Source organism: Diadema setosum, chromosome 16 (genome assembly GCF_964275005.1).
Source record: "Diadema setosum chromosome 16, eeDiaSeto1, whole genome shotgun sequence".
NCBI classification, from domain to species: domain Eukaryota; kingdom Metazoa; phylum Echinodermata; class Echinoidea; order Diadematoida; family Diadematidae; genus Diadema; species Diadema setosum.
This window is the reverse complement of record NC_092700.1, coordinates 20,254,056-20,281,577: the sequence shown is the minus strand read 5'-3', so window position 1 is coordinate 20,281,577 and position 27,522 is coordinate 20,254,056. Positions and strand designations below refer to the sequence as shown.

Genomic DNA, 27,522 nt, shown 5'->3' with positions numbered 1-27,522 from the left:
AAGTTGTAACAGTAAATATTGTTGCCTTTCTGATTAAACCGAATTAAACAACTACGTTAAACAAATTGAAATTGTTGAAAATGCAAAAGACTGTTCAAAGTTGCTGGAGCGTAGACAAAAAAAAAAAAAAAAAAACCTAAAATGTCCATTCTTTCAAAGACAGAGTCAATGCCCTTAGGTGGATCACTGCATAGCTCAAAATGGTACCGTTGAGTTCACCGGTCCAACAGCCCATGGTGGATAACAGTTTTCCGCTGTTGAAGGGATGGTACAGTATCGGCTGAGGTGGTGATTTAGGTTTTCAATGTCTTTTAATGATGGTTGTTGACATAAGGAGAAATGTTTGTAAAATATCAAAGAGCGCATTATTATAAGAGGAATTGGAAATTTATTTGCTAAAATTGGTTTTGTAATGGCTGACATACCCAAAGCAAGGCGATGCCCTTTAAAAGTGAGACCCAACTATTATTAGGATCGCTTTGTTTTACTTTGTTCAGTGGTTTTTGTATATCTCAACCATTACAAAACCGATTTTCATCAACTATCAAACTTTGAATTTTTGTTCTTAAACATTACATAGTTGTTGTTTTTTATTATCTCACAAAAACTTAGAAGCTGAGTTCTCACCTCAGCCAATACTATGCCATCCCTTTAACGTGTGAGGCGTGACCTCTGGAAGACATACTAAAGGGAGACATGTAGTTTTGGTTGAGGTAAGGATTCAGCTTTTAACCTTTTGCGAGATACGTACGTAGAAACCACTTTATGAAATGTTAAAGAGCATATACAATTTTAAGAGGAATTCAAAGTTTAATTGATGAAAATCGGCCTTAAAATGGCTGAGATATCCAAACACAAAGTACAGGTAAAACGAAGCGATCCTAATAAAATTGGGTCCCACCTTCTATAAGGATCATTTTTTTTTTTTTGGATATCTCGGAAATTAAAAAAAAAAAAAATTTCATCAAATAATTCTAGATTCCTCATAGAATTATATGTTCTTTCATACATCATAAGACTTTTTCATTATCTCAAAAAAAAAGTCACAAAAAAAGCAATGGAAGCACTTTAAACTTTGGCACATAAAGAAGATCTATACGAGGTAATAATTCCTGCAAATCGGCACACGCCGGTCACTTTAAAATCAGTTATTCAGCATATAGAGGGCGTACTGCTTGAGTCCCTCGAAAGTCTCTTCACCCGACGGTATGATCTCCGAGTCGGGAAGGATAAACCCCCTTTGGCCCTGGTCTCGCAGCTCCACGGTGGTGGAGTAAACCACGCCCAGATTGTCATAGACATAGTCTATCGAAGACCCCGAAGCTACATCTGTTTGATAGAAATAGATACGGAGGATGGAATGAAAATAAGAAGAGGAAGAAGCCGTAGAAGTAGTGGACGAAGACAACAATAAATCAAACTCCTGGAAATTCCAGTTCCGAAAGAGGAAGGGACAGGGGAGGGATGATTTAGGATGGAGCGAGATTTTAGGGTATGCCATTTTAGAGGACGATTAAGTTAAACCAACGCACCTTTAGAAATGATTGAAATTGATTTGAAATGAGTACAAATAGGTGATATGAGGTCAAAAAAAAAGAAAAGAAAAGAAGAGAGATTATGCTTGACGTGGGAAAAAACCCAGGATAAAATAAGACGCAGATTAACTGCCCTTGCTCCTACCCCCCCCCCAAAAAAAAACAACAAAAAAAAAAACCTATAGGCAATGATCTGTTAGAACTTGAAATGTTCCACTAGAATCCAAGATATACGTTCAGAATGAAGTATTGTATATTGGTGGATGAATTTTTGTGATTCTTTTTGTTTCTAATAAAAAATAGGTGTAATTGAATTTTATGGTTCTGTTTATTGTCGCTAAATCTGGAATGGACCCCTCTGGCAAAAAGAGCTTTTAGCCAAAAAGAATATCCTATTCACCTAGGTGGAAGTAAATACAATTGTACTTGAAAAACGACGTGAACATGGTGTGCAAAATTATTGTCTTTTGCTGTGCAAGAATCAAAAAGATAATTGCTCATTCCCTTCATACACCTATGTGACTACGTGTGCTATTCATTTGTAGTGTCTTTAATGATAACGATAATGAATAACATTTATATAGCGCTTAATACTGATGTTTCTAAGCGCACCAGAATTACAAATATGGCAGTGTAAAAATGCGATAACACAAAACATGCAGATAAACGAAGACCACAAACATAAGTGACAGATTTTGATCCATGTCTTTTGAGAAATAAAAGAAAATCATTTCCAACTACACGTAATCTTTTCGTCTTCTATTTTTCTGTGCTGTCCGAAACGCAACTGATTCACAACAAACATGCAACTTTGAGCTTAGATCCACTTTGCCCTTTTATTCAGCAAATTTCGTTCACTTAATCACACCCAGATTTTTCTGTTTGTTTCTTTGTTTATTTGTTTGTTTGTTGGTTTTTTTCTTTTTTTGTTAGGTTTTCATAATTTGATTGACAACTTACAGAGAGTATTTGCAATTGTCCCATAGACGTAAGACGTTCCGAACACAGCTGTCAGCGCCTTAACACTTTGTTCGGCTTGGGTGATCTGAAATACAAAAACAGGCCGTGCGACACATTGTTTTAATCAGAGCACACATTATGCCTTATTTATATCAAACATTATTGCAATCCCATTATGTTATCCATTCTTGTCGATACTAATATCGATTATCATGATTGTACTTCAGTATTCGTTCAATTTATCCCTATGGAAATTGATTATCAACATCGGTTTGTCGTTACAAACTGTACTATCATTTGCTCACATTTTGTGTAAAGTGAATTTTATAGTTCACTGTCAAAATCACTTTCAAAAAAAAAAATAATTTCTATAGAGACTAAAGGACAGGGTAAGGTCATCGTCAGTAACTGTCACATGAAAATGAAAGAAGGCAGAATTAAGGAATTAAACAAAACTAGTGTGCAACTACGGCCAAGACTCCAAATTAGTGGGGAGAAAACGAAGAAAATTGAAGACAAGACCAATATAGAAACGAATACATACACAGTTGAAGCTTATTGATGAAACAGAACGATTTAATACAACACAGTTAAAAAGAAAAGCCATGTCATGCCTACTTCACCAAGTGCATAGGCCTACAGGCAGTGGAGTAGCGGGAAATGGAACGTCGTGTACGGCCTTTACTCAGTCGCAGTATATAAACCAGCAAGAAATTTAAAACAGACAAACAGAAAGAGGACAAAAACAAACAACAAAAGAAACACGTAGATAGATTCAACACACAATCATACACTAAAAACGGGAAGTTTGGTGTTCTATAGTTCGTGGCACTTTCATAATTTCCTGCATGTCTTCGCGATTTTCTGTGACAGGGAATTTGCACAGTGATAAAGTGTACGACGCTTTGGGGCATTCTATGCGTTATGCCTCTGTAACTTGACTACTGTACCTGTTTTGGATAGTCTTTTGGAAGGTCAGTGGTCCAGCCGTAAGGGGTCATCCAAAGCTGCGAGTAGCTGTGGAAATCGATGAAGCCCCGGAAGTTAATCCCAGACTGCAGGAAGTTAGCAACGGCTTCAACCTCGACCTCTGAGAAGGGCTTTGGACCACAGTATAGTTCACTACACGGATTCCTGCTTGAGCCAGCTCCTGTAAAGCATTCAAATTCATTTCATTTTTATTCTATTTTTTGATAGCATTATACCAGACGAGAGTATATAGGCTTACTGAAATAGATGTTTTTGTTTGTTTTGTTGTTGTTGTTTTTGTTGTTGTGTTCTGCATTGCAATCGTCTGTCTCCTATTCATTCATTCATTTCCACACAAACCTCATATTATTGTATTTTGTCAGTGCGAGACTGGGCAGAGTGATAATCACTTGCACACGAATTCCACTATACAATGAATGGAACATGATGAATAGCCACGATTTAACAGAATATTGTACTTGTGTTTTCAATCTTTGAGCAAAATTAGTGGCACTCCTAATTCTAACCAAGGAGGTGCTGTAGGGCCTAATACATCCTTGTTCTATTAAAGTATGTATAATGTTGCGGACGCATGCTTCCGGAAATATCACAAAGGATTATGGCCATGTTGAAATAATTCCAACAATACAGCAAGAATATAGCGTGGCCAAAACAAAACAGTCAAACAAACAAAACCAGTGGGTTCCAATGAAGCGCTGTATCGATCATGAAGAGACCATGAATTGTAAAATGTTCTAAAGTATTATAACAGGAACTCACCACACCAATTGTTGTCCCAGTTCCTGTTCGGATCTACCCCGGGGCACAGCGGATTTCGGGTTCGAGATCGTGTTTTACGCCACATACGATTCTACCAGTGAAAGAAAACCAAACGAATCCAGAATGTGATTTGAATAACGTCAATTTTACTTACCATAAACTTGAATGATTTGACCATGGATGTAATCATTGTCAAAACATGCTATTTGGGGAAGAGAAAGGGAAATAAAGATAAAAGGAGAAACACGATCGCCTGTCTAACAACAGCGTAACTGCAAGTTTGATATGATTTGCCAAAATCATGATTATGATATTGTTGGAAGTTTTGAGTGATCACATTTCTTTTGGATTGTACAGTTGCTAGGTAAAGTAAAGGTGGTTTAACTTTTAAAGTTGATGAGGAATAAGTTTTAACCTAAAAGAACGAGCCTTTGTGCCAAAAAAAAAAAAATACTTTTCAAAGCTTGCAACTGATCCTGAATAAGTTTTCAACCTGAAAGAATTTAGTTTTGTGCAGTACACTTAAAAGGTAAGGATATTACTCGACTAATATCTTCTATGGTATACTCACTGTTGTCCAAGTATATTCGTAACCATCCACATTAAAGACAGGCAGGATATACCAATCCAGTCCATCTACGATCTGCTTTACCTCGCTGCTCGAATCGTACTGCTTCAGGAGCTGTGTCGGAGGGATATAGCAATGTCGGACAAAACATTGAGCTCCAAAAAAACAGGGCGATTCATGTATGTGAAGATTTCCTTATGATTTTCTTTTCTTTTCCAAAGGGCATCAAGGAACAATCAATATCATTTTATTGCTACATGTTCATGGAGGATTGCATTAATGTCAGGTGATCAGGTACATACTCTTTGTTTTGGCTATGATGGCAGACTGGACATTTCGCACTAGTTCGGATGCCTCCATCGCCACCAGCATGGCCACTTACATATCGATAATATCAAACTGTACATGAATCGCATTTTAATGATGCAACATCAACACTGAATTCTGCGTCTTTAGTCTGACCTCTTGTCTCAACATATTGTACAAAGATAACTTCTGCGAATGATGTCATGAATCCGACGAGGGAACGTTTCACAGCCATTAATGGAACCAAAAAAAAAAAGGAAAGGTGCTCATTTTAGTCTTTATGCAACCCGAATGAGTTGAATTTTTTGAAATTGTGACACCACCAACTCCAGTCTTATTGATCGTTCCTGGCTATCTAGCTTCTTATGGCGTTTGTAGTCTCACATCTAGTCTTTAATCCTTCCTTAATTATCAAGCCATCTGCTTTAGATGAGGAGATGGTGATCATGTGAGTCATTTCTGAACTATCCATGGCCCGCTTTCTATAGGCAATCTTCTGTACTTTGCAACGTTACAGTGAATGCATTGCAGCATCTACATGTACTTTCCAGGTATGTTTACTATTCATGTTTTTATTGCAGACTCGGAGCTTTTCATCAGCAGTAGCAGCTGTCATTTGTTGTAAATTCAGAATTTGGGAATTTGTCGCGAGTTGGGAACGTCTTGGTGGTTAAGATGTTACCTGATTTGTCATGTAAACAACCGTAGCGGGCGATATCCATTCCCTGGCGTGGATGCCTCCTTCGATGAAAATCGCCTGTTTCCCGCTTGCAGAGCCGTTGTGGTATTTATCTGCTCCTGTGGTAATCTGCGTAAAGAGAGGATTCAAAAAATAATAACCATTTTTTTTCTTGCCAAAGGTGAATAAACTTTCTGGCCTCTACCACGACTACCTTGCATGCTCATGTTAAAACTTTAATAAAAGACAAAAATCGTCATTTAGCATGCACTATCGCTTTCACGTCGTTCATGTCTTTTCTACTGCTTACACACTGTGTTCTTGAATGTCCGAATTAGATGCCTGTTAAAATCAAATTTGTCATTTGGCTGCTATTTCAGAATAAATTACAAAAATGTTGCCTTGAAAGCTGAAACTTTTTCTGCAATCTTAGAGACGTTGCCTCCTGACTATGGCGAGTAGAATAATCCATTTGAATAATTCATATCTAATGATAACTCCGGTGGTTGATACGAGAAAACAAAAAGTGGAAAATATCATTCTGTCCTAAAGATATCGTATGATAATAGAATATAAAAATCAGATTGCAGTGAAACACACGGACCATCAGAAGAAGGAAAAGAACTAACACAAAAGTACAATGAAAGCTCAAAAGTGTCTGCGTCATGTAACATGGGGAAATGTTCCCGATGTACCTTCAAAATGTATATCGTGCGTCCTTCGTACGACTTGCCAATCTCTCGTTTTGAGACGAGATCTCCGTGATTTTTCACCATCAGATCCATCCATTCATTGATCTAAAACCAGGACACAGACGAAAAATTATTCTCATGAGGAACGTCTTTGTTACTGAGAGCAGGTTGATAACGTCTAAACCAATTAGTATGGCCACTGAATTTTCTAGGACTTTGCAGAACATTTTGACACAACCTATATAATACACATGAAAACTTCCGGAATATCATGATTTTACCCCGCAGCTTCTCACTTGAGGAATTACAGAGGGTTTGATATGTTTTAGAATACTGATAAGGACATTAGTATTGACATAACAGAATACTTGGAACGTTTTGACAAAGTTCCCTGAGAACGCCCTTTGAATAGAAATGGTTATCAATAACAATATCAAATCATGTTACTTTTCAAAAATATTGTTCTTTCCACCTGACTTTTGCCATAATGAACAAATCATTTTTCAACTGCTTTTGTCACGCTGTATGGGCATTTTAGATGCTAGGTGTTTGTTCAAGCTGTGAAAAAGAAAGAACAATCTGATTGTGCTGCTAGCAATAAAACTTTGCATGAAAATTATGTTATCATGTTACTAATTCTTTATTATCCCACTGTGAAGACACCAGAAGGCGGAAATTGGGGGTGGGTAAGAAGCCGCCATACAGCACTTTAAAAGTGGATGGATTGAGCAGACGTGAAGGCATTCCAGTGGCGGATCCAGAGGGGGGGGGGGGGGAGGGCGCACCGGGCGCGCGCCCCCTCTTTATTTTTTTGTTAAAACAGAAGAAATAAAAAGAAAAAAATGGGAGAGGTGCGCCACTCCCCCTTTGATTTTGTAAAGGCGCTTCCCCTTTACAGAATTCCTGGATCCGCTCCTGCATTCAGCAACTTAGCGACAGCAGCTAATCATGCCATGGGTCAAAACTGACTATCAAGTATCTCATGATACACGTTACAATAGAGACAACGCAATCACTAGTCCCACCTCTGCGAGGGTGTGGTACTTGTGGTAGGCGAACTCAGCCCCAGGAAGAGGTCGATCGGCAAACTGTTCATCGATGAGCCTTTGGATATCAGTCTGCAAGATCTGGGGATTAAAGAAAACACGTAGCATTTAAGTTACCCTTTTTAATCCTGTGCTGCAAGCTACCATAGATCATGCAGTGAAATAGTGTCAGTGTCCTCCGGAAGGAGAGTGGGAGCAGAAATAACAATGTGACTACAGATTGGTGACTACGACAATACATTATCCTCTTCTTCTTCCCTCCTCCTCCTTTCTCCTATACCTACTCTTTTTGTTATTACCATCATAATCGTCATTATATTCTTATTCTCATTCTTATTATTGCTATTATTATTATCATCATTATTATCATTATTATTATTATCATCATTATTGTTATCATTATTATTGTTGTTATTATTATTACCATTATCATTATCATTATGATTATAATTATTACTATCATTATAATCATCATTCTTATCATCATTATTATCATTATCATTATCATTATAATTATTACTATCATTATAATTATCATTATTATCATCATCATTATTATCATTGTATCATATCAGTAGTAGTAGTAGTACCATCATTATCCACAGACTTGCACTTACGAGGTCGTCAACCATATGATAGGCCCGATCCCCTATACCTGAATATTGCATAATCTAGTCGATCTCAAAGGGATTTCCAGAAAGCTTAACCGCATGTCCACCTGGTAGCAACAACCACATGTAATGTACTCAGCAAATCGACGAATATGAAGAAACATTGATTGCCTGTCTAGCATCAGGTGAAACATGCAATATAATTCTTTTCGGGAAGAAAGGAAATACCTATAATGACATTCTGAAAACAATCGAGACGATTACGGCTATGGATGTTCAGTGTATGGTATAGACTCGGGTACCTCAAATTTTAGGAAGGACCGCTTGAAAAATGAAATGAGTTCATTGACTGAGTCGGGCGAGACCAAGACGTCCACGGGCCTGCCGAGCGTTGACGGATACTGCCAAAATGACAACTGCAGGATGAGATTAAACACAAGAAAACAAACATCACCTCTGGGCATTCCGTTTTTTACCCTAAAATATTGCTTTGGTTTATATCTGTATTGGACGATTCCTTGTTTGCATCGAAACAATATCTGCAAGTCAGTATTCCATAAAATGTAAAAATGTACCATAAGCATGAAAATACGTTTCGCATTTCCCTGAGGCCCCTGAAAATCGCACGTCCTCAACCTAAACAAAACAAGAAACAACAACAACAAACACGAGGCATGTGTACTTCCTGAATCGTGTGGCGACAAAGCGCCATGTTGAGGCTCGCATTCACGGTTTTTAGGGGCCAGCATTAGGTTTCCTCTTCCAATACTCCCCAACAAGTCAATAATTAAAGGCGAGTTTCAAAACGGGTCCGGCTTCTCCCTTCTAGTTTCAAACAACGTGCAGAGGAGAAAATGATAATCATATCGACCCTTTTGCTTTAAAAGAAGTGGCCGCTTTGTCTTTTCATCCTGAACAAGACTCATTTAAACCAGATTTTAACAGACCATCTTCTCGCCTTCTCATTCTAAAAAAAAAAAAAAGCGCCTAGGCGATTTGTTTTTTTCTTCTAGCAGTCACCCTCTATTATCTTATCTCCTCGTAGGAAAGAGGAAGGGGTGAGCTTCAACAAGTTGCCCCCTTACTGAAGGTATAACCTTTCCTTTTCTGTGTCAGAGACGTTGGATAGTGTTCGTACTGTCATGGGGTTTTTTTCTGTGCCAGTTGGCATTCAAAGCACATAAAAGGTTAAGCTTTAGTGAATATCATGGGTAAACTTACATTGTGCTTGTTGGCTAAAAAATCCACTGCTTCTAACTCCACTTGCGATTGAGGAGTTATCCGCCATAACTGATGTCTATAGGAGAGAAGGAGAGAGATAAATTAAAGAAAAAAAAGGGGGAGAGAAGAAGACCAGACCAATTATATTAATCAAATTTGCACTCAATTATGATGAGTTCACAAATTACTTCGAAATAGTACTTCTTTCAGGCTGTCGTTTATAATATATTAATACACTGCACTGCGATAGTTCATCTTGCGGTTTTGACACTGATGCTGCTAGTGACGCTGTGTTGATCTTTTGCTAATCACTGACACACTGGTATCTTACGGGCCTCTGCTCTGGAAACGTTGGTGCTCCGTACATTGTACTGTAAGGTGAATTTACATCACAATGCTTGACCCGAGAGGTCACTCACATTGCATTCTCTCCTTTTTCTTCATTCTTCCACTGTTTTTATTGTGGTTCTCCACAGCATTTACAAAATATGAAAGAGTAATCATGGGTATCAGACCGAAGAATAGATTCATGCACCGCAATATGCCTTCGCGATCAACGGAAAGGCTATGCCCCAGTCAGACTGTGTACGTGCTGAGGAGTGTATCCACCTCCCTGACGTATTTTTAAGGATCGCATAGGATTTCCACTTTATCTGATTATCAATTGCAGTATCTGCTTCATCGCTTCCCGTGAGAAGCTTGCAATCAATGTGAATTACGTTGAGAAGAGAAAGATAAGTGTCATGATATGATACTTTATTGTTTATATACTTTGTATATTATACAAAAATGTACAAGAAATAAAGTTTCGATCGGAGACTCGAGGCGGAGCATGAACAATAGATTTGAACGACCACACACATAAACTGACAACATTAATTGCGTATTTTCAGAGATACATAATAATTTAACATACTGACATTCAGAATCAGTTTTGATATATCTGTAGATAAGGGGGAACATTAATTTTCTATACTGACCAAGCACAAGTTTCGTGTATAGCAATAACAAGGTATTATTTCACAACCTATTTTGGGCCAGCCTAACATCTTACACCTTTGTTTACATGACTGCTTACATGGGTTTCTTTCAGACGTGCACGTGAAAGACCAGAGTAAACATCAGCTACGGTCTGATCAAACGAATCGAGACAAGTACGCAGAACCCTCAAATCTGTTAATGAAGGGCGATTTTGCACAAAGTGCATGAGTTCTCTTTGAAGTACATTGAGCTATAATCATGGAGTCATGGTTAATTTTCTGAAACCGTGATCCAATATAGCTCGTTGACCTCTAAGGTGTATTGAGGGATTACAGGAGAGATACAAGGTTTCTGCGGTAATGAACAATGGTAAAAGCCTGTGAATTATTAAAAATAGCCCACTGGCCTCTACTGCTGGTCACTCGAATCCATAGATCATCAAATGTTTCATCGCAGCGAACTTTATTTTTGTTGCTAGGTGTGTAAAAAGTCGCGTATCAAATCAATCAGCGATGATGTCGATGATGTGGCATGTGATTATGGTTGTGCGTGCTCTGTGAGTCTCTGCGTGTGTGTATGAGGGGGATAATTTTACCATTAAAATAACAAATAGAGAATCAAGACATACTTTTCATACGACCAAGCAGTCATAACATATCATTAGCAAAATCGTATTGATGATGATGATGATGATGATGATGATGATGATGATGATTTAACAGTCAATCTACTCATCATGAAATTACCATACTTTCATTTTCATAAATAATCAAACATTTTTGACATTGCTTTAGAAGCAGAACAGATGTAAATGCAAATGAAAAGTCGTCAACAGTGACGACACTAATTCTACAGTGGATTTTATTCATCGGAAGTTGAAAAGTTGAACGCTTTCGAAATTGGACAACATGGCAATAATATAACTTGTTTGTCGGAGAACAAAAACTTTCCCGTCTAGAAATATCAATATCATTCGGTCCTGGCTTTGCTAGTCACACATATTGATTATTCATAAACTATAGGAGTAACATTTCCTATATCGAGCACGCATCCTCCTAAATACTTATATCAGTTATTTGTATAAGTGCGCCGCCATCTCAACTTGAGAACCTTGAGGAGATGGTATAATGAAATTCGTCGTTGAATGTAGATCATAATCCTATGAGAAAAAAAAAAAGACAATGAAATTGGAATCACCGTCATCATAATGTATGTATTGTAAGTACATAATACAATTAACTAAATATAAGGTCTATGATTCTCAGAATAGTTTTTTTTTTTTTTTTTTTTTTTGCTGTACAATATTATTCCATACACATTAACAAAAAGGGACAAACAAACATTAATGGAACCCCAACAATATCAGTAGGCAGTTTGACGTCGAGTCAAATTACTGTTCAGGTCAGTCTGCTGTACAATGCCTGGTAATCATCAACTTTATTCAGTCTCAGAAAATGTTACTGATAGAATGACCTTGTTTAAAGTGTTTCTAGTGTACATTTATTAATAAAGAAGGGCATTTCTGTTGATTTTACCCTAAATAGGGTCATGAAAGTTTATCTAATCAAAAGGAAAAAAGAACCACTACTAATATAGTATGAAACGTATTTAAATGCAACGTACTCAAGTCATGTACTGTAGCTCTCCCAAAACAACATTTACAAACGCTAAGGTCATTTTTCCAAAACGACTGAAATATTTGTAATGGGTCTGTAAAGTCTATTGTCACTTCATTTAACAGCTATGGATTTTCACTTTCTTAAGCAGTGGCCGATCCAGAGGGGGGCGCACCGTGCGCGCTCCCCCTTTTTATGTTTTACTAAAACTAAAGAAATAATAAGAAAAACTGGGGCACGTGCGCCCCCTCTAATTTTGTAAAGGCGCCTCCCCTTTACGGAATTCCTGGATCTGCCGCTGTTAAAGACTGGCTCTTCATCTTTCTATATCTTAGGACATGTGCTGTAACGTTAACAATGGGTAGGGTGTTAGCAAAAGTGGTGTTTTATAAGATTTCGTAAAAACATGTTTTTGTGTTGTTTTATTGACCTTTTGCTCCATTTTATTTTTTTGCTCATGTTGTACATGGAGTGTGCGGGAGAATGCAATGATACCGATAACAACGACAACAAAACAGTCCGTATATAGTAATACTTATTCATATAGACATACTGGCTGCAGAATTTGCATTTTGAGAATGCCATGCAAGTTTCAGGATAATTTGCAAATCTCTTTCTAGTGGTTGCTATCAGGTATTCGCCTTCAATTCTATTCTTTCTTTCCCGTCCTAGTGTTCCATTTGAATTCAACATCCTTTTTTTTTGAAAGTAACGTTCTTTGAAGATCTCGGTATTTGTCTCTACTATAATAAATCACCCAAGCCTCATTTATCTACTGTATAACCCTCTGACAGCTATAGACCTTTAAGTCAAGAGTGTAAAGAGTTCCCAGCAGGAATTCAGCGCAGACATTACCGGAAATAATGTTCCTGCACTCTCTTTATTATCTTACCACACGAACATATCACGTTTATAATATTTTGTACCTACGACCCATGGAAGAGTTACACTAATGTATACGCTATTTGAATCACCTCCCTCCTGGTTGAATCTAGGTGTTTGGGTTACATACATTATTTGTCATTAGAGAGCGGACATTATGGCTGTACATGTAGTTACATACACGTACATGTATACCTGGGAAAAGATAGGGTATGTCATAGAACGGCATATAGCATCGTTCACCGAACAGGCAACGATAACATAAAGGGCAGGTCCTATTATGATTACTTGATCGACCGAGTTCATTACTTCTACGCCATACTGCTTTACAGAGTGCGGCTCTCTGGCAGGATATATATTTCGCAGATGAAGTTCAAAAGGATCAAACAGTGCATTGCAACAAGGGTCGGGGTCGTTTGGCGCAGATGCAGATTGTTAAACTAGCCCTTTGAACATGTTGCATCCGACTGTTAACACGCCCGGAGTGACAGTCTTTGTAGTCGATGTGAATTAGGATCAAAATCTCAAGGAACGATATTCTACCGACTCCCTGAACTCCGAAGTGAGACTTTACTGAGTATTCGTATACCTGCATGTACCTATAGGTCTAGACAAGGAGGTATACTAACACATGTACTTCTTGCTGGTTTCAACAGACTACATGTGCAAGGTATAATCTTCACTTTCTTTGAACAAGACTCTTCAGTGGTAAAGCAATTTGAACGAGTATAACGCGCACCAGTTCAATGAAAAGTTTTGTTTACATATTACAGTTTAATTCTTTCTGCGCCAATGAGTCCGTGAATTTGAGTGAGCCTACCAATCTAATGGCACGAGGAAGGTGAGAAAGTTATAAGATAAGGGTTTAATAGTACATAGTTGTGGTTAGGATATTACGCTGGGTGCTGTATACTTACCCGTCGTACCGCACCGGACCATCTCCATGTGCCTGCGCGAGCCCGCAGGGCAGGCAGACGAGAGCGCACACCGGCACTAGTAGTAGGCCTACCAACAGCATACTTTGACTTGTAGGTCGATACGCCACCATCGGCTCTTTCCCGTAGTCTGAAAGATCGACCTTCTTGCTCTGGGGCCAGGTGTTTACTTCCTTTATATACGCTCAATGGAGCAATACCAGTAATCTACGAAATCCCGTTTTCCTCTACGCTAATTCCATGGCTTCACAAATACAGCTTCGTGATGTTCTCCGGTATTATTGATCGCATCATGAAAAGCTGCGAGCGCTTAATCGCGGTGCTGTTCGAAGCGAATCCAGCTTTAGTTCGGCTATACTCCACCAACAAAAAGTGAATCACCGCACCATCGTGCTTGCGAAACGCCTTTACATTAGACAAACAAAAAGAGCTACGGTCATTTGTTGCTTTTCTGATCATATTTGCTCAGAAAAATTCACAAACTGATTGCTTTTTCCTGGGTCAATCAAGCATAGAATTCACAATGATACTAACTGACATGGATTCCATTGGCGGGGAAGAGGAAATTAAGTGTTTATGACCCTATTCTCGTATTCTCTTGGTGCCTTCCGTTTTCGTTTCGATACGTATAAGCGCATTGTTACATATCATGTATGTATATCTATTTGTATATATTATTATATCCATCCATGTTTGTATACAAATAATAAAGTTGAATAAGACTAAGGTCGAAACCCCTGCTAATATGATACCCAGCTGGCATCCTGCGCCATCCATTGTCTTCCGTTGTCACGATTGTTTAATGGACATAAAACTGGACACTTTCAAAAGTTTACTTCAGCTTAGTTCATTTTATTTCTGCAACTTTTTCATGATTAAAAAAAAATCGAAAATGAGTGCAATTGACATGAAGAGTAAAATACACAACGTAAATGCATATCATACAAACTAAATAGAAAGTCATAAATATTTTACATGTGGTAAAAGCTAATGCTTTTTTCCTGAGCAAGCCATTTAAAACAACAAAACGTAATTCACCATTACATCATCTACAGTGACTATTACTGCATTTTTGTCATATAAAATAGTTAAAACTTGTGACAGTTAGGGGCTGTCATTAAGTTGTTTGACGAGAAGAATACAATACATGCCAAGTGAAAATATATTATGAAGTTTATGCTATTCTGCGGTTTATTAAAAAGAAGAAGGAGGAGGAGGATAATGCGAAGAAGAAAAGAGATTTCAGATATCGATGTACAGGGACTTAAGGGGTTGGAAGGGGATGAAGGTGAACGCTGGTCGTTGTAAATTGAAAAAAGAGGTAAATCAGTGAAATTGAAAGTGAAAAGATAATCACACTTTCCGATTTGCCAAAGATTGTGTTCAGCAGTGCAGGAACACGTCGCGGCGTTGTATACCACTAAGAAGTCATTTCTAAATGTCATCACATCTATACTCGTTTCTTAATGTCAGATGGGGATTATTCGTGTTTGTTGTTCCGTTCAACACGTTAGTTTGCTATAATCCCTTTGACTATCACAACAGGTCACACGACGCAGTCACTGGCGATAGTGTGTGAGAAGTACGGTGGTAAGGATGGACGAGATCTTAAAAGAATATGCCAAGTCATTGTGTAACGAAGAACAAACACACTATTAAAAGAAAGGGGTCTATTCATCCGTTGCTTGCTTGTTGACACTGCTCACCATGCTATTTTGAAGGTGTGGTTGTCTTAGGCTATCAAGAGCAGTATTCAAGTACATCGAACCTCGTTGAAAAATGCAAATGGTCAGTCTTTAATAGGCATCGATTTTAAGAATGTTTTCATCCATAAAATAAAGTCAGCAAGACTTCAAATCTCACACGGCATCATTTCAGCCACAAGGGTTAAGAAACATTCGTAGATTGGCAGTGTCAGCTCTTTTGCACATTCAAAGAAGCTTGCAGGTAGATCATATAGACTTCAGCTTTGCTCTGACAGTGTTTCTTTTGGTTTATGCTAAATTTTGATGCCATAAATATTCGTACAAAACTTGCTCCATGGCAATCCAATACTTGAGTACCATCAACGAACAATGAGAAAAGAAATCGCAATCAAAACAATATGTTTCAATAAATACAAACTGACTGTATATGTAACGGAGGAAAAGCTGGAAGTAAAAAAGATCAATATGCATGCACTCTTTAGTATTTTATAGAAATAGTCTTTGATTTATGTATTACAGCAGGTCCCACCCTCATTGGGTGAATGGTACAGTCCTGAGGGCACAGATAGAACGCCCCCTAATGTCGAATTTGGAATAGTTTCGAAGCGTCAGCTGCACGACCGTGTCGAAACCTTAACCCGTTGAGGACGAGTCCCGAGTATATATGCAGGGGTGTCTATAATGGGAAATGCATGAGGTAGCAAAAATCAGCCCGTCTTCAACGCGTCAAGAAACCGAATATTTTTTCCATTGATTACTAAAAGCTTCGAGATGTCATCCTCGGCTGGGAAGTGGAGGTAAACTACGAGGTTGTTACAGCAAGTTAATTGAGTACATTGGGCTTCAGAACAAACGTTTCTCAATATTGATTCAGTATTCAAGGTATAAAATATACAGTAGGAGCAAAATTTACAAATGTATTTACATATTGACAGCACGCATTACCTGAGTATGTATAAAAGTTTGTAAAGTATGGAAATGAAAATACTCTCAAGTGTCAGCTTATACAGTAAAACACCCTTTTAGAAGACGTCACCCTTGTATTTGACATTTTGAAATTTCAATGTCTTCTAAAATGTAATGTTTTCAAATTATGTACTGCCGATCGCTTGTGGCAAAGTTTTGATAAAGAATGGGTATATATACCCAAAATAACTATTCTCAACAATACAATGTTCTTGTTGGAGGTACAAGAAAATCATAAACTTTCTATTGAAATGCAGCATAGTACGACACATTCATTGATATTTCAAATTACTCTTCGACATCGTAGAGACATGGTATCAGAGAAGCTGCTTGCATGAGATATTCTGCTGACGTAAGTCTCATATCTGAGTTTCGTAATCATGTAATAAATATCGACGGAAATGTTATATGCAAACTTTTGCATTAAAAATACAAACAACCCAATATTGACGTTGAAACCATTCCATCGGGATTTAGAACAGCTGACTCCCCATAGCCTTCAGAAGATTCAGACTATGTTTTCTGATTGTGATAAGTTGGGATGAAAGCTAGTTCATTCGTTTACGAAAGAAACGCTAGTTGACGGTGTTTAGTGGATAACATTTTCAGCTTCACACTCCGATCACTGCAAAATTATATGTTACAACGAAAACAAATTTGCGTATGTTTCATTCTTTTTGTCACTCATTCAAGGACCAATTTATCAAAGGTTTTGAAGATAGTAATTCCATAAATTGTCCAGCATTTTGCTAGAGTCGTCCACAATATTTTACTTGTAGGCAAAAACAAAGCCTGGAAAATTCCAAAGTCTCTAAGACTGATTTCATTGACAACAATATTATCAATCCCAACAGCTAGCCTACATACTCTTCAAGGAAAACCACAGTCTATCAAGGTCTCTCTACATGCTCGTCGAACCGGTATTCGAGCTGCCGGTAGAACGTTGCGACGAGTTCACTTTCACCGTGAACACCGATGTGATTTTCTCCTTCTTGAACTTTGACCTCCACATGTCCCGGATGCGTTTCGTGGCCCCAAAGAATAGAAAGAGGAAGGTTCCCTGGAGGGAGGTTAAGGTGACGAAGATGTACATGACGACATTGCCGTCCGTGAAGCTGTAGGCGAACCCGAAAATCCAGGCCGTTCCAAGAACCACGGAAAGCTTGGGAGAAAAAGGGCGGGGAAATGTTCAAAGATTTACAATAAGGACATGTAGCCGAACGAGCAAAATAATGTGCATGGCACATCGTGTGAATAATGCTCTCTCAAAAAGACTTTACGAAACAAATTACACTATTGGAATCAAGTTTGGATGGAAAAGTAGATAAACTCCATTTTGGAAGTTGGTTTTTTTTTAAGAAAGTTCGTCATCAAGGAAACAAAAATTAAGTCTCTTCAATCACTCTACACTAGTGGCATATCAAAGAGATATCGAAGATTTTATCAAAACTATCACATACATTACTGTATTGTTTAAATCCTTTTCTAAAGAACATAAATCTCAAATATCTCAAGTTGATAAGATGACTATATAATGTGGTTTTACATTCAAACTCTATTTTCTTTATAATGCAACATAGTCACACATTGATTTTGATGTAAAAAAAATATTTTGACCTTATTGATAAGTAACATAATGAACTTACGATGACTTTGAAACGGAAAAAAAAATCAGTGTGGTAGATGAATAGATCATAGGCATCAAGGACAGAGGCACTCAAAACTTGCCACTTGCCATACTTATATGATGTTACAACTATCATATTTATATTTTACAATCTAGAGAACAAAGGAGATTAACAGAAAGTATTGAATTATGAGAAAACGAGGGTGCAGAGACATATAAACTTCATTCCAAAGAGCATATAGCGACAGTACACGCCCCCCCCCCCAAAAAAAAAAAACAAAAACAAAAACAAAAACATGAAGATGCATACAAGCCTAAAAGTAGTTAGAGAAAATCAGTGGCATACATTACATAGACATAAACAGAATACGATTATGATGAGTTAATAGTTATCTGCATCGCCCTTGGCAGACAAAATCTGGAAAATGAAAAGCAGTTCCTAACACTGGATAAGTCTTGTGATTGGATATAGAAACTGAGGAAATAAAAGAGGAACAGGTTATTCGCCTCACCTTTGCTACTATTACCACATTCTCCGAAAATATTTGTGTCTGGTGCGCCCTCAACGATCTTCCCTCTCTCCTGTGTCTAATGAGCGAGATCGCAGTGTATGCAAGTAGTAGCACGTTCAAGAAAATGGCGACATAGATGGGGACGGTGACCCCGTACAATAAAGCCCTCTCCTCTCCGTCGATCCAACAGACTAGGGAACTCCCGTATTGAAACCGCATTCCGGCGCACTGGCAGATGTGGATGGCGGTACAGGCAGCAACGATGAGAAATGGTATCCCCCAACCGTAGAGGGCGTAGGAGATGAGCGTTCCCTTGGAACAACCTCTGTCTGATTTCAGAGAGCTGGAACCTGTCCAGCCGAAAGTGCGCGCCATGTTGATTCCGACCACGTTCATCCAGCAGAAGACGCTGAGCCAAAAGAAGTGAGCGAGGGCCGCCACGACAGTGCACAGGGTGCGTTCGAGGCTGAACAGCGGGTTGAGCACGAAGATCAGATTCGCTCCGAGGAGAGCAACGGTCACATTCATCAAACACTTGCCCGCTACGTTCCTGAGCTTCGGGAAGGTGGCATACGTTACCAAGGTCGCCATCAGGAATATAACAGACGCACTCGCTCCAGTCATATAGATGATGCTCTGGATGTTGGCAGCCATATTTAGGGAATCCGGACAAGTAACAATGCTTCCGTTACGGAGCAAGAAGTACTCTTCAGGAGCGAGTGACACACCCGAGGGAACATGATGCGCCACGTTCTCCTCGTCGATGACAAACTGCTCATTTGAATAGATCTGTAGGTTACATAGCAAGATGTTGAATAACTCAAACCAGCAATCCTCGGATGGTGGGTTGCTTGAGTATTCAGTGGAGTTTCTGACAAAGCGGTAATCGTTAAAAACTAGTTGCGTTCTGTTCCATCCCGATGAATTAGCATACCACGTGTCAATGATTCGCAAACTCTCATCAGCTAAAGGCATTCTCACAATATCACTACACGATGAAGGCGTATCATTGGTATGCATGTGTGGTGCCATCAGCGATACTCGAGTGAGGTTGCAAAACGGGCGTACGTGTTGGTTAGAAGTTGCAAACACTGAAGCAAGGGTGAGGTCTATAGATTCAGCTCTGTGGACGTCTTCAGCGAAAATATTTGCCCAATGAGTGTCTGACGTCACGTTTTTCTCGATGATGATCTGTAATACTTGGGGCAAACTTGATGCAATGGCAGAGGACAAGCAATCCATTACGGTGGAATGGACTGTCGTATTCTGCAAGGAATACACGCACGTTCCATGATCATACGTCATCCCCTCTGGACATACTAAAACGCGGCATCTCTTCAAAAACATATCATAGACTTCACCGATACCTGTGCACTCTGTTCTGTCGGACTCCATGAAATCAAAGAGCAAAGTGACGGAGGTGAGGCGACCTGATCTGGTTCCAGCGCACCTGAGGAAGCACGAAGCTCCCTGACACTCGCACCCGGTGCAGTACTCTATGGGAAGCTGACCGTTCCAGTCGTCCTGGCACTGAAAGCAGTGCGGGTTCCGGTAAGCGAACGTTCCTGTCGAGTCCCTCAGTGGTGCCTGGTACGCTCTGCAAGCTTCCGCAAGTGACGAGTTTGCAAGGGAACTGGGACAGGTATCTACTACGGACCCATCCCTAAAACAGGGCCTGGTCCTCTTGGAGTCGTCCCATGGCGGAAGCACTACGTAATATATTATCATTTCGCTTGAAATGAAATTTTCCGCAGGTTCTGCTTCAATACGCCATGGCGTTAGGTCACTGAGAGACTTCCCATGACACACCGCGCAGAACACGTTAAAATACGAGTTCCCATCGCTGTCGTATACTGGCAAGTTTCTTATCACGTCAAGACTACCACCCGACCCTATACACTGTTCTCGAAGACTCGACTCAGTCGTTGGAGGACATTGTCTGATAAGATAATATCCCTCCGAACCGGCATAGATCTGGGATAGTCCTCCCAGGGGCTTTTCGCAGGAATAGACGGACACATCAAGAGATGAACCGGAGGGTTTTACGGAGTGGTCTTCGGGGATGTCATCAGCACCACATTCAGTGACAAAGTCAAAGCAGCAGTCATTGAAGAATGTACAGTCCTCGTCGCACCTGCATCCGGCTCGGGTTGAGTTGCCGCAGCTGCCTCGGCAAGTGTGAGAGGCATCACAGAGGGTAGTCTCCTCTCCATAAACTTCAATTGCTGGAATCAGAAATAAAACACTGGCAAATGTTCATTGATACTCCGTTAAACAGTGCTCTGCCAAATCTACTACTACTACTGCTATCAATAATGATAATAATAATAATAATGATGATGATGATGATTGCAATAACAATGATGATAATGATAAAAAAATAATAGTAATAATTGCAATAATAATGATAAATATCATTAGTCTTATAACGGTAAAATTATAGAGTATAGAGCGTGTGGTACGAAAGTTTTCAAAGGATTGAAATACATGGGCTGCTTGAACAAGTATAATTCAAATCAAGCATGAACAACATCCTATATTTGTGGTGTTTCGGATCTTGGTTAGTAACTTGTTCCTTAGAATTGTACAAAGGTACAGATGACCATATTTTGTGAAAGTACATTGTAGGTCCAGGAGATAGTTGGGGGACGGGTGAGCAGTTGAAGATGAGCAAAGGTTTGTAGCTACCATGAAACGTAGGGCCCATCTAGATTTCATTAATCGGTATTTCGTTGTTTACGAGCTGCGCGACCTGACGCGAAATCGGAACAAATACACATTTGATACTGCTACTGACTTTCAGTTTTTATTTACAAGTCATATCAATTTTTAGACTTAGCAATCCTTTATCAATTATTCCACTTTCTTTGTTTGAATTTTTACACATCTTCTACGAAAATTTATGCATAGCGGATAAAACATCTTTGGGAGGAGTTTGCACCAGTGACCTCTTGGTAACTAAAGGAGGCCAGAGTTTCGTCTCTAAGGCGTGTAGTACTATTCTCCTGATTTAATTTAAATATTTTTGCCATAACACATCGATGAAACATGGAAAGTACCACAAAGGAAAAACACCAGTATGATATCGATGCTAGATTTTGCTTTTCACTTTTACCTAAGCCACACGAAACGGATGCTGCATGGCCTGAGACACATTCAGCCTCAGTCATCATACAGTCAAAAAGATGATCTTCGTGTTGGCGCGCCGAGCAGATGAAGCCGATGTCGGACAAGGGGGCGGTGGGGAGGGTGATGCCGACGTCGTCCACGGTCCCTCTAAATCCCAGAGTGGCGCAGAGGGTATCGGCTGCGGCCGGGTACCAGTCATCGAAACAAACGTTGAGCCATTCCGGATGGGAGGAACACTTATATTCCACCGTACCTTGATGCTGCGATGAGCCGTTCACAAGGCGCAAGGTAATATCTGCTTCCGACACGTGCACATGGAAAAGAACGAAATATAGGAGAATCTCATAGTGATAGTAAGCCTATATTACACGTAATATCAATTAAATTGATTGTATTAAAGTACATTATTTGGCTCAGCTGCTATTATCGTGATTATAGACCACACCGCGACAAAAAAGTAGACCCCTGTCCAGTTGCTAATTTTAATGTTTACACATTCTCCAATGTTGTTAAACTAAAGCAACAAAAACAATTTAGAACATGAATACATTATTCTAACTTGTAGTTTGTACCATAGATATAAAGGGAACATTATCATTGATAGAATAATCGACACGATTTTAAAGATTGAACTATAACTGCTACTACTGACAGTGGTTTTGCTTACTCAGGGTTGTCAAAGTTTTAACTCGAGCCACCCTTAGGACAATGAGGAGCCCTATACACTGTACACCATGGCCCCAAGGAAGGAGAGATGAGGAAACAGAATGGTTGCGGGGTTTGAATTGAAATTATCTCATCAGAGTTGTACGTATATTAAGTCGGCCTCGGGTTTTTTTTCTACATCTTCAAGTAGATGATTACGCCAATCATCCCTTTCACCAGACTGCATGTATTTTTACAGTCTACCATCATGGCCTTGATAGATGGAGTAGGCCCGATGTATAATGTTCGACTATCTGTGATGTCAAAATCCTCAAAACCAAAAGTTCGGGCTCTGGTTCAATGACATTTATTTCCAGCGAATATACTAGATACGTGTACAAATAACATGAGGTCAATTTGAAAATATTGGGCGCAAATCTCTAGAAGTACAAAAACTGTAGTGCGTAGTGACAAAAGTACTCCGTTCTCCTCCATTCTCAAACTCTTCAAAACGAGGTAGGGGGAGGAAAGGAAGGAAAGTGACGTGAGAGACAGGAAGATGACTTGACTTCTATTTTACCATCTTCGTTGGCACAAGTAATGGAGAGGAGGCTAAAACTGGCAACAGACTGAATGCGAGAGGGCTGCACGCCTCGGCCACTGGTAGGACAGCTGTCAAGAGACGCCTCCTCGCCCAGGCAGTGGACGTCCAGAGAGAAGATGTCATCCTCTGTAATCCCAGGCACCACCTCGGCCGATTTGGAGCAGAGGTACGGGAAGCCCAGCTGTCGACAAGCCAGCCTCGCCCCTGTCAGTCCGAGCGAGTCGGCGTCGAAAAAGAGCCACGAGCCAGATTTTCCCGTCCTGATTTGCAGCAAGCCTTTTTTGGTGTCATTCGACTCAGAGCCAAATAGTCGAACGCCATCTGCGGCGATAGAGAGAAAGGGTTTAGGTGTAACTCTCAGTTACCAAATAGACACCTACAGTGTAACCATTTACAGACACGGATATGCATTAGTTTGTGTGATTGGTTTTGTTTAGTCTTGTTCCGTTATGTTTGTTGTAACAGCTAAGGGCAGATAGGGGAAGGGGGAGATGAAAAGAGTGATGAGCGGTAATGATAATGATAAACCTTCCTTCTTTATCCATGACAACGTTGGTAAATGGAAGGGTACGCTGTTATAGACCTTTGCTTTGTTTACTTTACAATGTCAGTTCCAAACCAATGGAAATGCCAATGGAGGTCACACAATTTAGGTCAGCCGTAGGTTTGGCTGTAATGCAAATCTATCCAATCATTCTTTCAAAAGTATATTATATTAAAAATAGTTTGTTGACTTTTTCCGATCTGATCATGCTGATAGATCTTTCATTTAATACCCACATTCTTTGTAGAATAATGCTGTTGAATCTACAAACTATCTATGTGTGGGTGGATAGAAATTAATAACCTCTAATAAAATGTTGCTCCTTTTTTGCACATGTGCATAGTTTTCACGGAGCAAATGGAATATTTTTTTTTTTCAGGAAGTTCCCGTATAGAGACCTTTGTCCATTGTGCTTTTGTCGACAACAGTGCAGTTATTTTGCATAATTTCAGAATGTTATGCATTGAATGTATACAACACCAACTTTTTCTTCTGAAGTGATCAAGCTTAAAATTACATATTATACATTCCACATCGAAAATATAATCTTTAGGAAACAGTCACGAGATCACTGCTCAGATCGAGAAACACCGCCAGGTTACAAGAGCTTGAAAGTTATTGCTTTTATTCTATGACATATTGTTGCTTTTGTTCTATGACATATTATTGTTTTTATTCTACGACATACTTGCGTGCGTGTAGAGTGTGTGTGTGTGTGTGTGTGTGTGTGTGAGTGTAAGAGTCTGTGTTGATTTCGGGAACCTACAATTGTACTCCTACAAGCATCTGCTTCTATGTAGGTTCCTTCCACACACAATTTTATTACATAATAATTATACTAAACTTATAACTTATTATTTATGTGTCACTTTACATTGTCATTAATGGATGCTGTAAATACAACACTGTAAGATTTGTGTGGAAACCTAATAAATGAAATGAAATAAAATTAAATATTTACATGAACGTAATTCATACATACATACGTAAATGTATACATACACGCATTCATACATATGAGTAGGATGTATACATACATAATGATGTATTACTGAAATATGTACATACATGTATTACAGATATTGGGTCCCTGTCAAAGTATCAAAGTCCTTTCTAGGTTTTGTTATGCGCGCCTGGCCAGCCGATCAAAACATTGATTTACAAACATCCACTTAATCCAAAACATGCACGTAGACAGCTGTAGTAGATGGAAGAAAACGGCAGGTTACTGTAACACGCATGCGCATAGCAATCATCTTTAATCAATGCAGAGATAATGTGTATGGAAATAATGAATAATGGCTCTAATCTACCCCTATCGCGTTCATGCCACATGAACCTAATGTTGTTTTGAGGGTGCTACATCTGATTCAGGACCGAGTGTAAACAACGATTACAGTCATGTACAGTGAGTCTTCCTCCACTACCAGTGTGTAATCGGTTTGATCAAATTGATCTTTGAAAGCAATGCCCTGTCACCCTTGCGACTATTCGATATGTTAAGGATCTTTCTGCCTATCAAAGCAACGGAGACCTATGAAAACAACACACGGGCATTCAAGAAAAGACGGACTTTGCGATATGAACCCTACGTTCTGATTGTTAGGACAGATCACTGTAAACATATCTAAGAGAAAAAAAAAGTAATGTAGTGATGAAACTCTTTCTCCTTGTTCTTCTTTAATCGAATTATATTACTGACGGACAATCATAGACACTTGTGGGAAAATAGCTGAAAACGTTCCTAAAATCACTTCCCTTTTCGTTTTTACTGGATGATTTACCAGCATTGAATTCTTATCTGCATCACGCCCATTATAGATCAGTGGATAACATGCTGATAACACATGTGCCTGCGCAACTTGACTTCAGAGAACAAACATTAATGTCAATGTGATTTTTTTCCTCAAACCCTTCAAATGATTGTGTCAGACCAACATACCGTTACTCTTTACTTCTGTAGTATTAGAACAAACGAACCCTTTAGAAGTAATTAGATTGTGAAATGTGATTGAAAAGATTTGTAATCATTCGTGTACTATAATGTCTTTATCGCATTTTGTTTTGTATTTTCGTTGTAAATCGTGTACATCACGCACACATACACACCCACGCACACACACACACACACACACACACACAATGATGCACGTACACAATGATGCACGTGCACATGCCTATAGACTCGCCACACGAAAATGCGAGAACTTAATCTTACAGTTCCGATGACAAGAAGATCTAACCAAAACAATCAAAGTGACGAGGATATGTGATATATCATATCAAGGAAGTAGGTGTGGGAGATTTCTCATTGAACTTTCTACCAGATGATAAGAAGAGATGAGTTTAATTACGTGATGCTATTGTAAGTTTTATTTGTTTTGGTCCCTGTCCAAATTGATAGGGGAATGAACTCAGACAGACATGATAGGGGGTAAACATTTTAAGACCTACCAAAACTTCTCGTGCCCGGATTGATAACAACTAACTCCTTTTTTTTTTCAGTCGAACCCCTTAACTTGCGAAACCACTGCCCGCAGTGTCTATTTGTTATTATATACGAAGAATCTGATTGCGAAACGGATTAAGCGCATTTTTTCCAACATTAAAGGGAAATTCCAGACGATTTTTAACATTTCACGTCATGTAGTGCATAAATCGACAGCTCCGTGTATAGATTTGTGTAATTTATTGTGGTCCTTGAACAGAGAAACCAATACTATGAAAATCTTTGACAACAAATTACACTGAACAGTGTTGATGACATAGGAGCCTCACATATTTCAGAAATGTAGCAGTGTAATTCCATTATAAATGGCTGCTATGTCATCATCCTTGTTCAGTGCAATTTGTTATAAATTTTGAAAACATTCTGAAACTCTGTATTCAGTATAACTAATTTATAGTTGTTCAAATGTAAAATTCTGAAAATCATCGGGAGGTCTCCTTTAAGTCCATTGTCTCACAGAGCAAAACAATATCTTCCCAATGATACCTCACTTCTTGCATGACAACAAATATTCGTGAAGTTGTGGTCCAAAATAGAACATATTTTCTTGTTCTTTTTGATTCTTTGCAGGTTTGATAGTGAATATTTCATATTGATAGGAATGGAGTAACGTTAACGATCAAACTCTCCATAATTATGAACTCACTCACACTGCATGGGTGAATTTTCAGATCTCCTGGGCATGTTCTTTATAAACCAGAAGTCGACATTTGAAAAGGACCTGCAAAATGCAATTGTCAGTTCCTCCCATTTTCGTCTCAAAGGTTTGGAAGAAACAACCTGTTGTGTGGTGTTATATTGCAGCTTCGAGTTTCACTTACAAAACTGTCTGCATCACAATTATCTATCCCCTGGAAAAATAAATGTTACTCACGTTGCAAAGTTACATAACCTCGCCATTTTTCTTGTAATCAGCTTTGTGTACACAATGTGCGCCCGCTTGAGATTGGATTACATCCATGGGTTACATTCGTGTAACCTCTATGATCGTATTTTATCAAGATATAGTAAGAACATAATCTCTTCGTATCGCACTGTCTCTCATGCTATTGGTATGAGTAGACTATTGGAAGATGTTCGTCTCTTTACCGGACCACCGGTTCAAAGTCTCGTCCTTTTCAGTAGCCCCCCCCCCCCCCAGCAACCATAGTTCTTATTGCTATGTCATTATTGTTACGTCTGTTTTGTTTGGTTTTTTTTTTTGTGTTAACTGAAACTATATAAACTGAACTAAACTAGTCTGATTATTACTTAACAAAGTTTTTCTGTCTTTTTTTTAAAGGGGAAGGGTTATATTTCTAAATCGATTCTTACCCTCCTTCTGTTAGCATGACGTGTCCAAATTGAGACATATTTCATACATACCCCCCCCCCCCCTCTCCACTTGCCTGCTCCGTGCATTTGGTTGGTCCTGTTCATAGTTCTTTATCGGAGAGGAATGCAACATCTAAATCTGTAAATCTTCAGAGGCTTATTTTCCAACGTACCGATAGATGTAA

At 39.0% G+C, this 27,522-nt stretch overlaps 2 protein-coding genes across 2 annotated transcripts; both read right to left on the bottom strand.

The window, feature by feature from the left end:
- Window positions 1–1,074: 1,074 nt before the first annotated feature.
- LOC140240149 (carboxypeptidase B-like) lies at window positions 1,075–13,880 on the bottom strand. Its single transcript, XM_072319954.1, has 11 exons — window positions 13,764–13,880; window positions 9,368–9,443; window positions 8,449–8,562; window positions 7,515–7,616; window positions 6,493–6,594; window positions 5,801–5,926; window positions 4,816–4,926; window positions 4,245–4,335; window positions 3,446–3,645; window positions 2,496–2,580; window positions 1,075–1,329 (listed from the first exon to the last, which is right to left on the bottom strand). The coding sequence occupies exons 1-11, from the start codon at window positions 13,862–13,864 to the stop codon at window positions 1,145–1,147; spliced, it is 1,293 nt and encodes a 430-aa protein (XP_072176055.1). The 5' UTR covers window positions 13,865–13,880; the 3' UTR covers window positions 1,075–1,144.
- A 3,474-nt stretch (window positions 13,881–17,354) lies between these two features.
- Window positions 17,355–26,707, bottom strand: LOC140239677 (uncharacterized). Its single transcript, XM_072319505.1, has 5 exons — window positions 26,674–26,707; window positions 22,947–23,291; window positions 21,708–22,016; window positions 18,593–20,817; window positions 17,355–17,615 (listed from the first exon to the last, which is right to left on the bottom strand). The coding sequence occupies exons 1-5, from the start codon at window positions 26,705–26,707 to the stop codon at window positions 17,355–17,357; spliced, it is 3,174 nt and encodes a 1,057-aa protein (XP_072175606.1).
- Window positions 26,708–27,522: the final 815 nt, after the last annotated feature.

Excerpts from the sequence above, each read along its gene's own strand:
- LOC140240149 (XM_072319954.1), bottom strand. The coding sequence starts at position 13,864 with ATGCTGTTGGTAGGCCTACTACTAGTGCCGGTGTGCGCTCTCGTCTGC. Across the intron at positions 4,336-4,815 it reads ACGAATATACTTGGACAACA|AATCGTATGTGGCGTAAAAC; the intron begins GTGAGTATACCA and ends TTTCACTGGTAG. Across the intron at positions 3,646-4,244 it reads CTGGGACAACAATTGGTGTG|GAGCTGGCTCAAGCAGGAAT; the intron begins GTGAGTTCCTGT and ends AATGCTTTACAG.
- LOC140239677 (XM_072319505.1), bottom strand. The coding sequence starts at position 26,707 with ATGCCCAGGAGATCTGAAAATTCACCCATGCAGT. Across the intron at positions 22,017-22,946 it reads TACTTGTGCCAACGAAGATG|ATATTACCTTGCGCCTTGTG; the intron begins GTAAAATAGAAG and ends TGTCGGAAGCAG. Across the intron at positions 20,818-21,707 it reads ATCCGTTTCGTGTGGCTTAG|CAATTGAAGTTTATGGAGAG; the intron begins GTAAAAGTGAAA and ends TTCTGATTCCAG.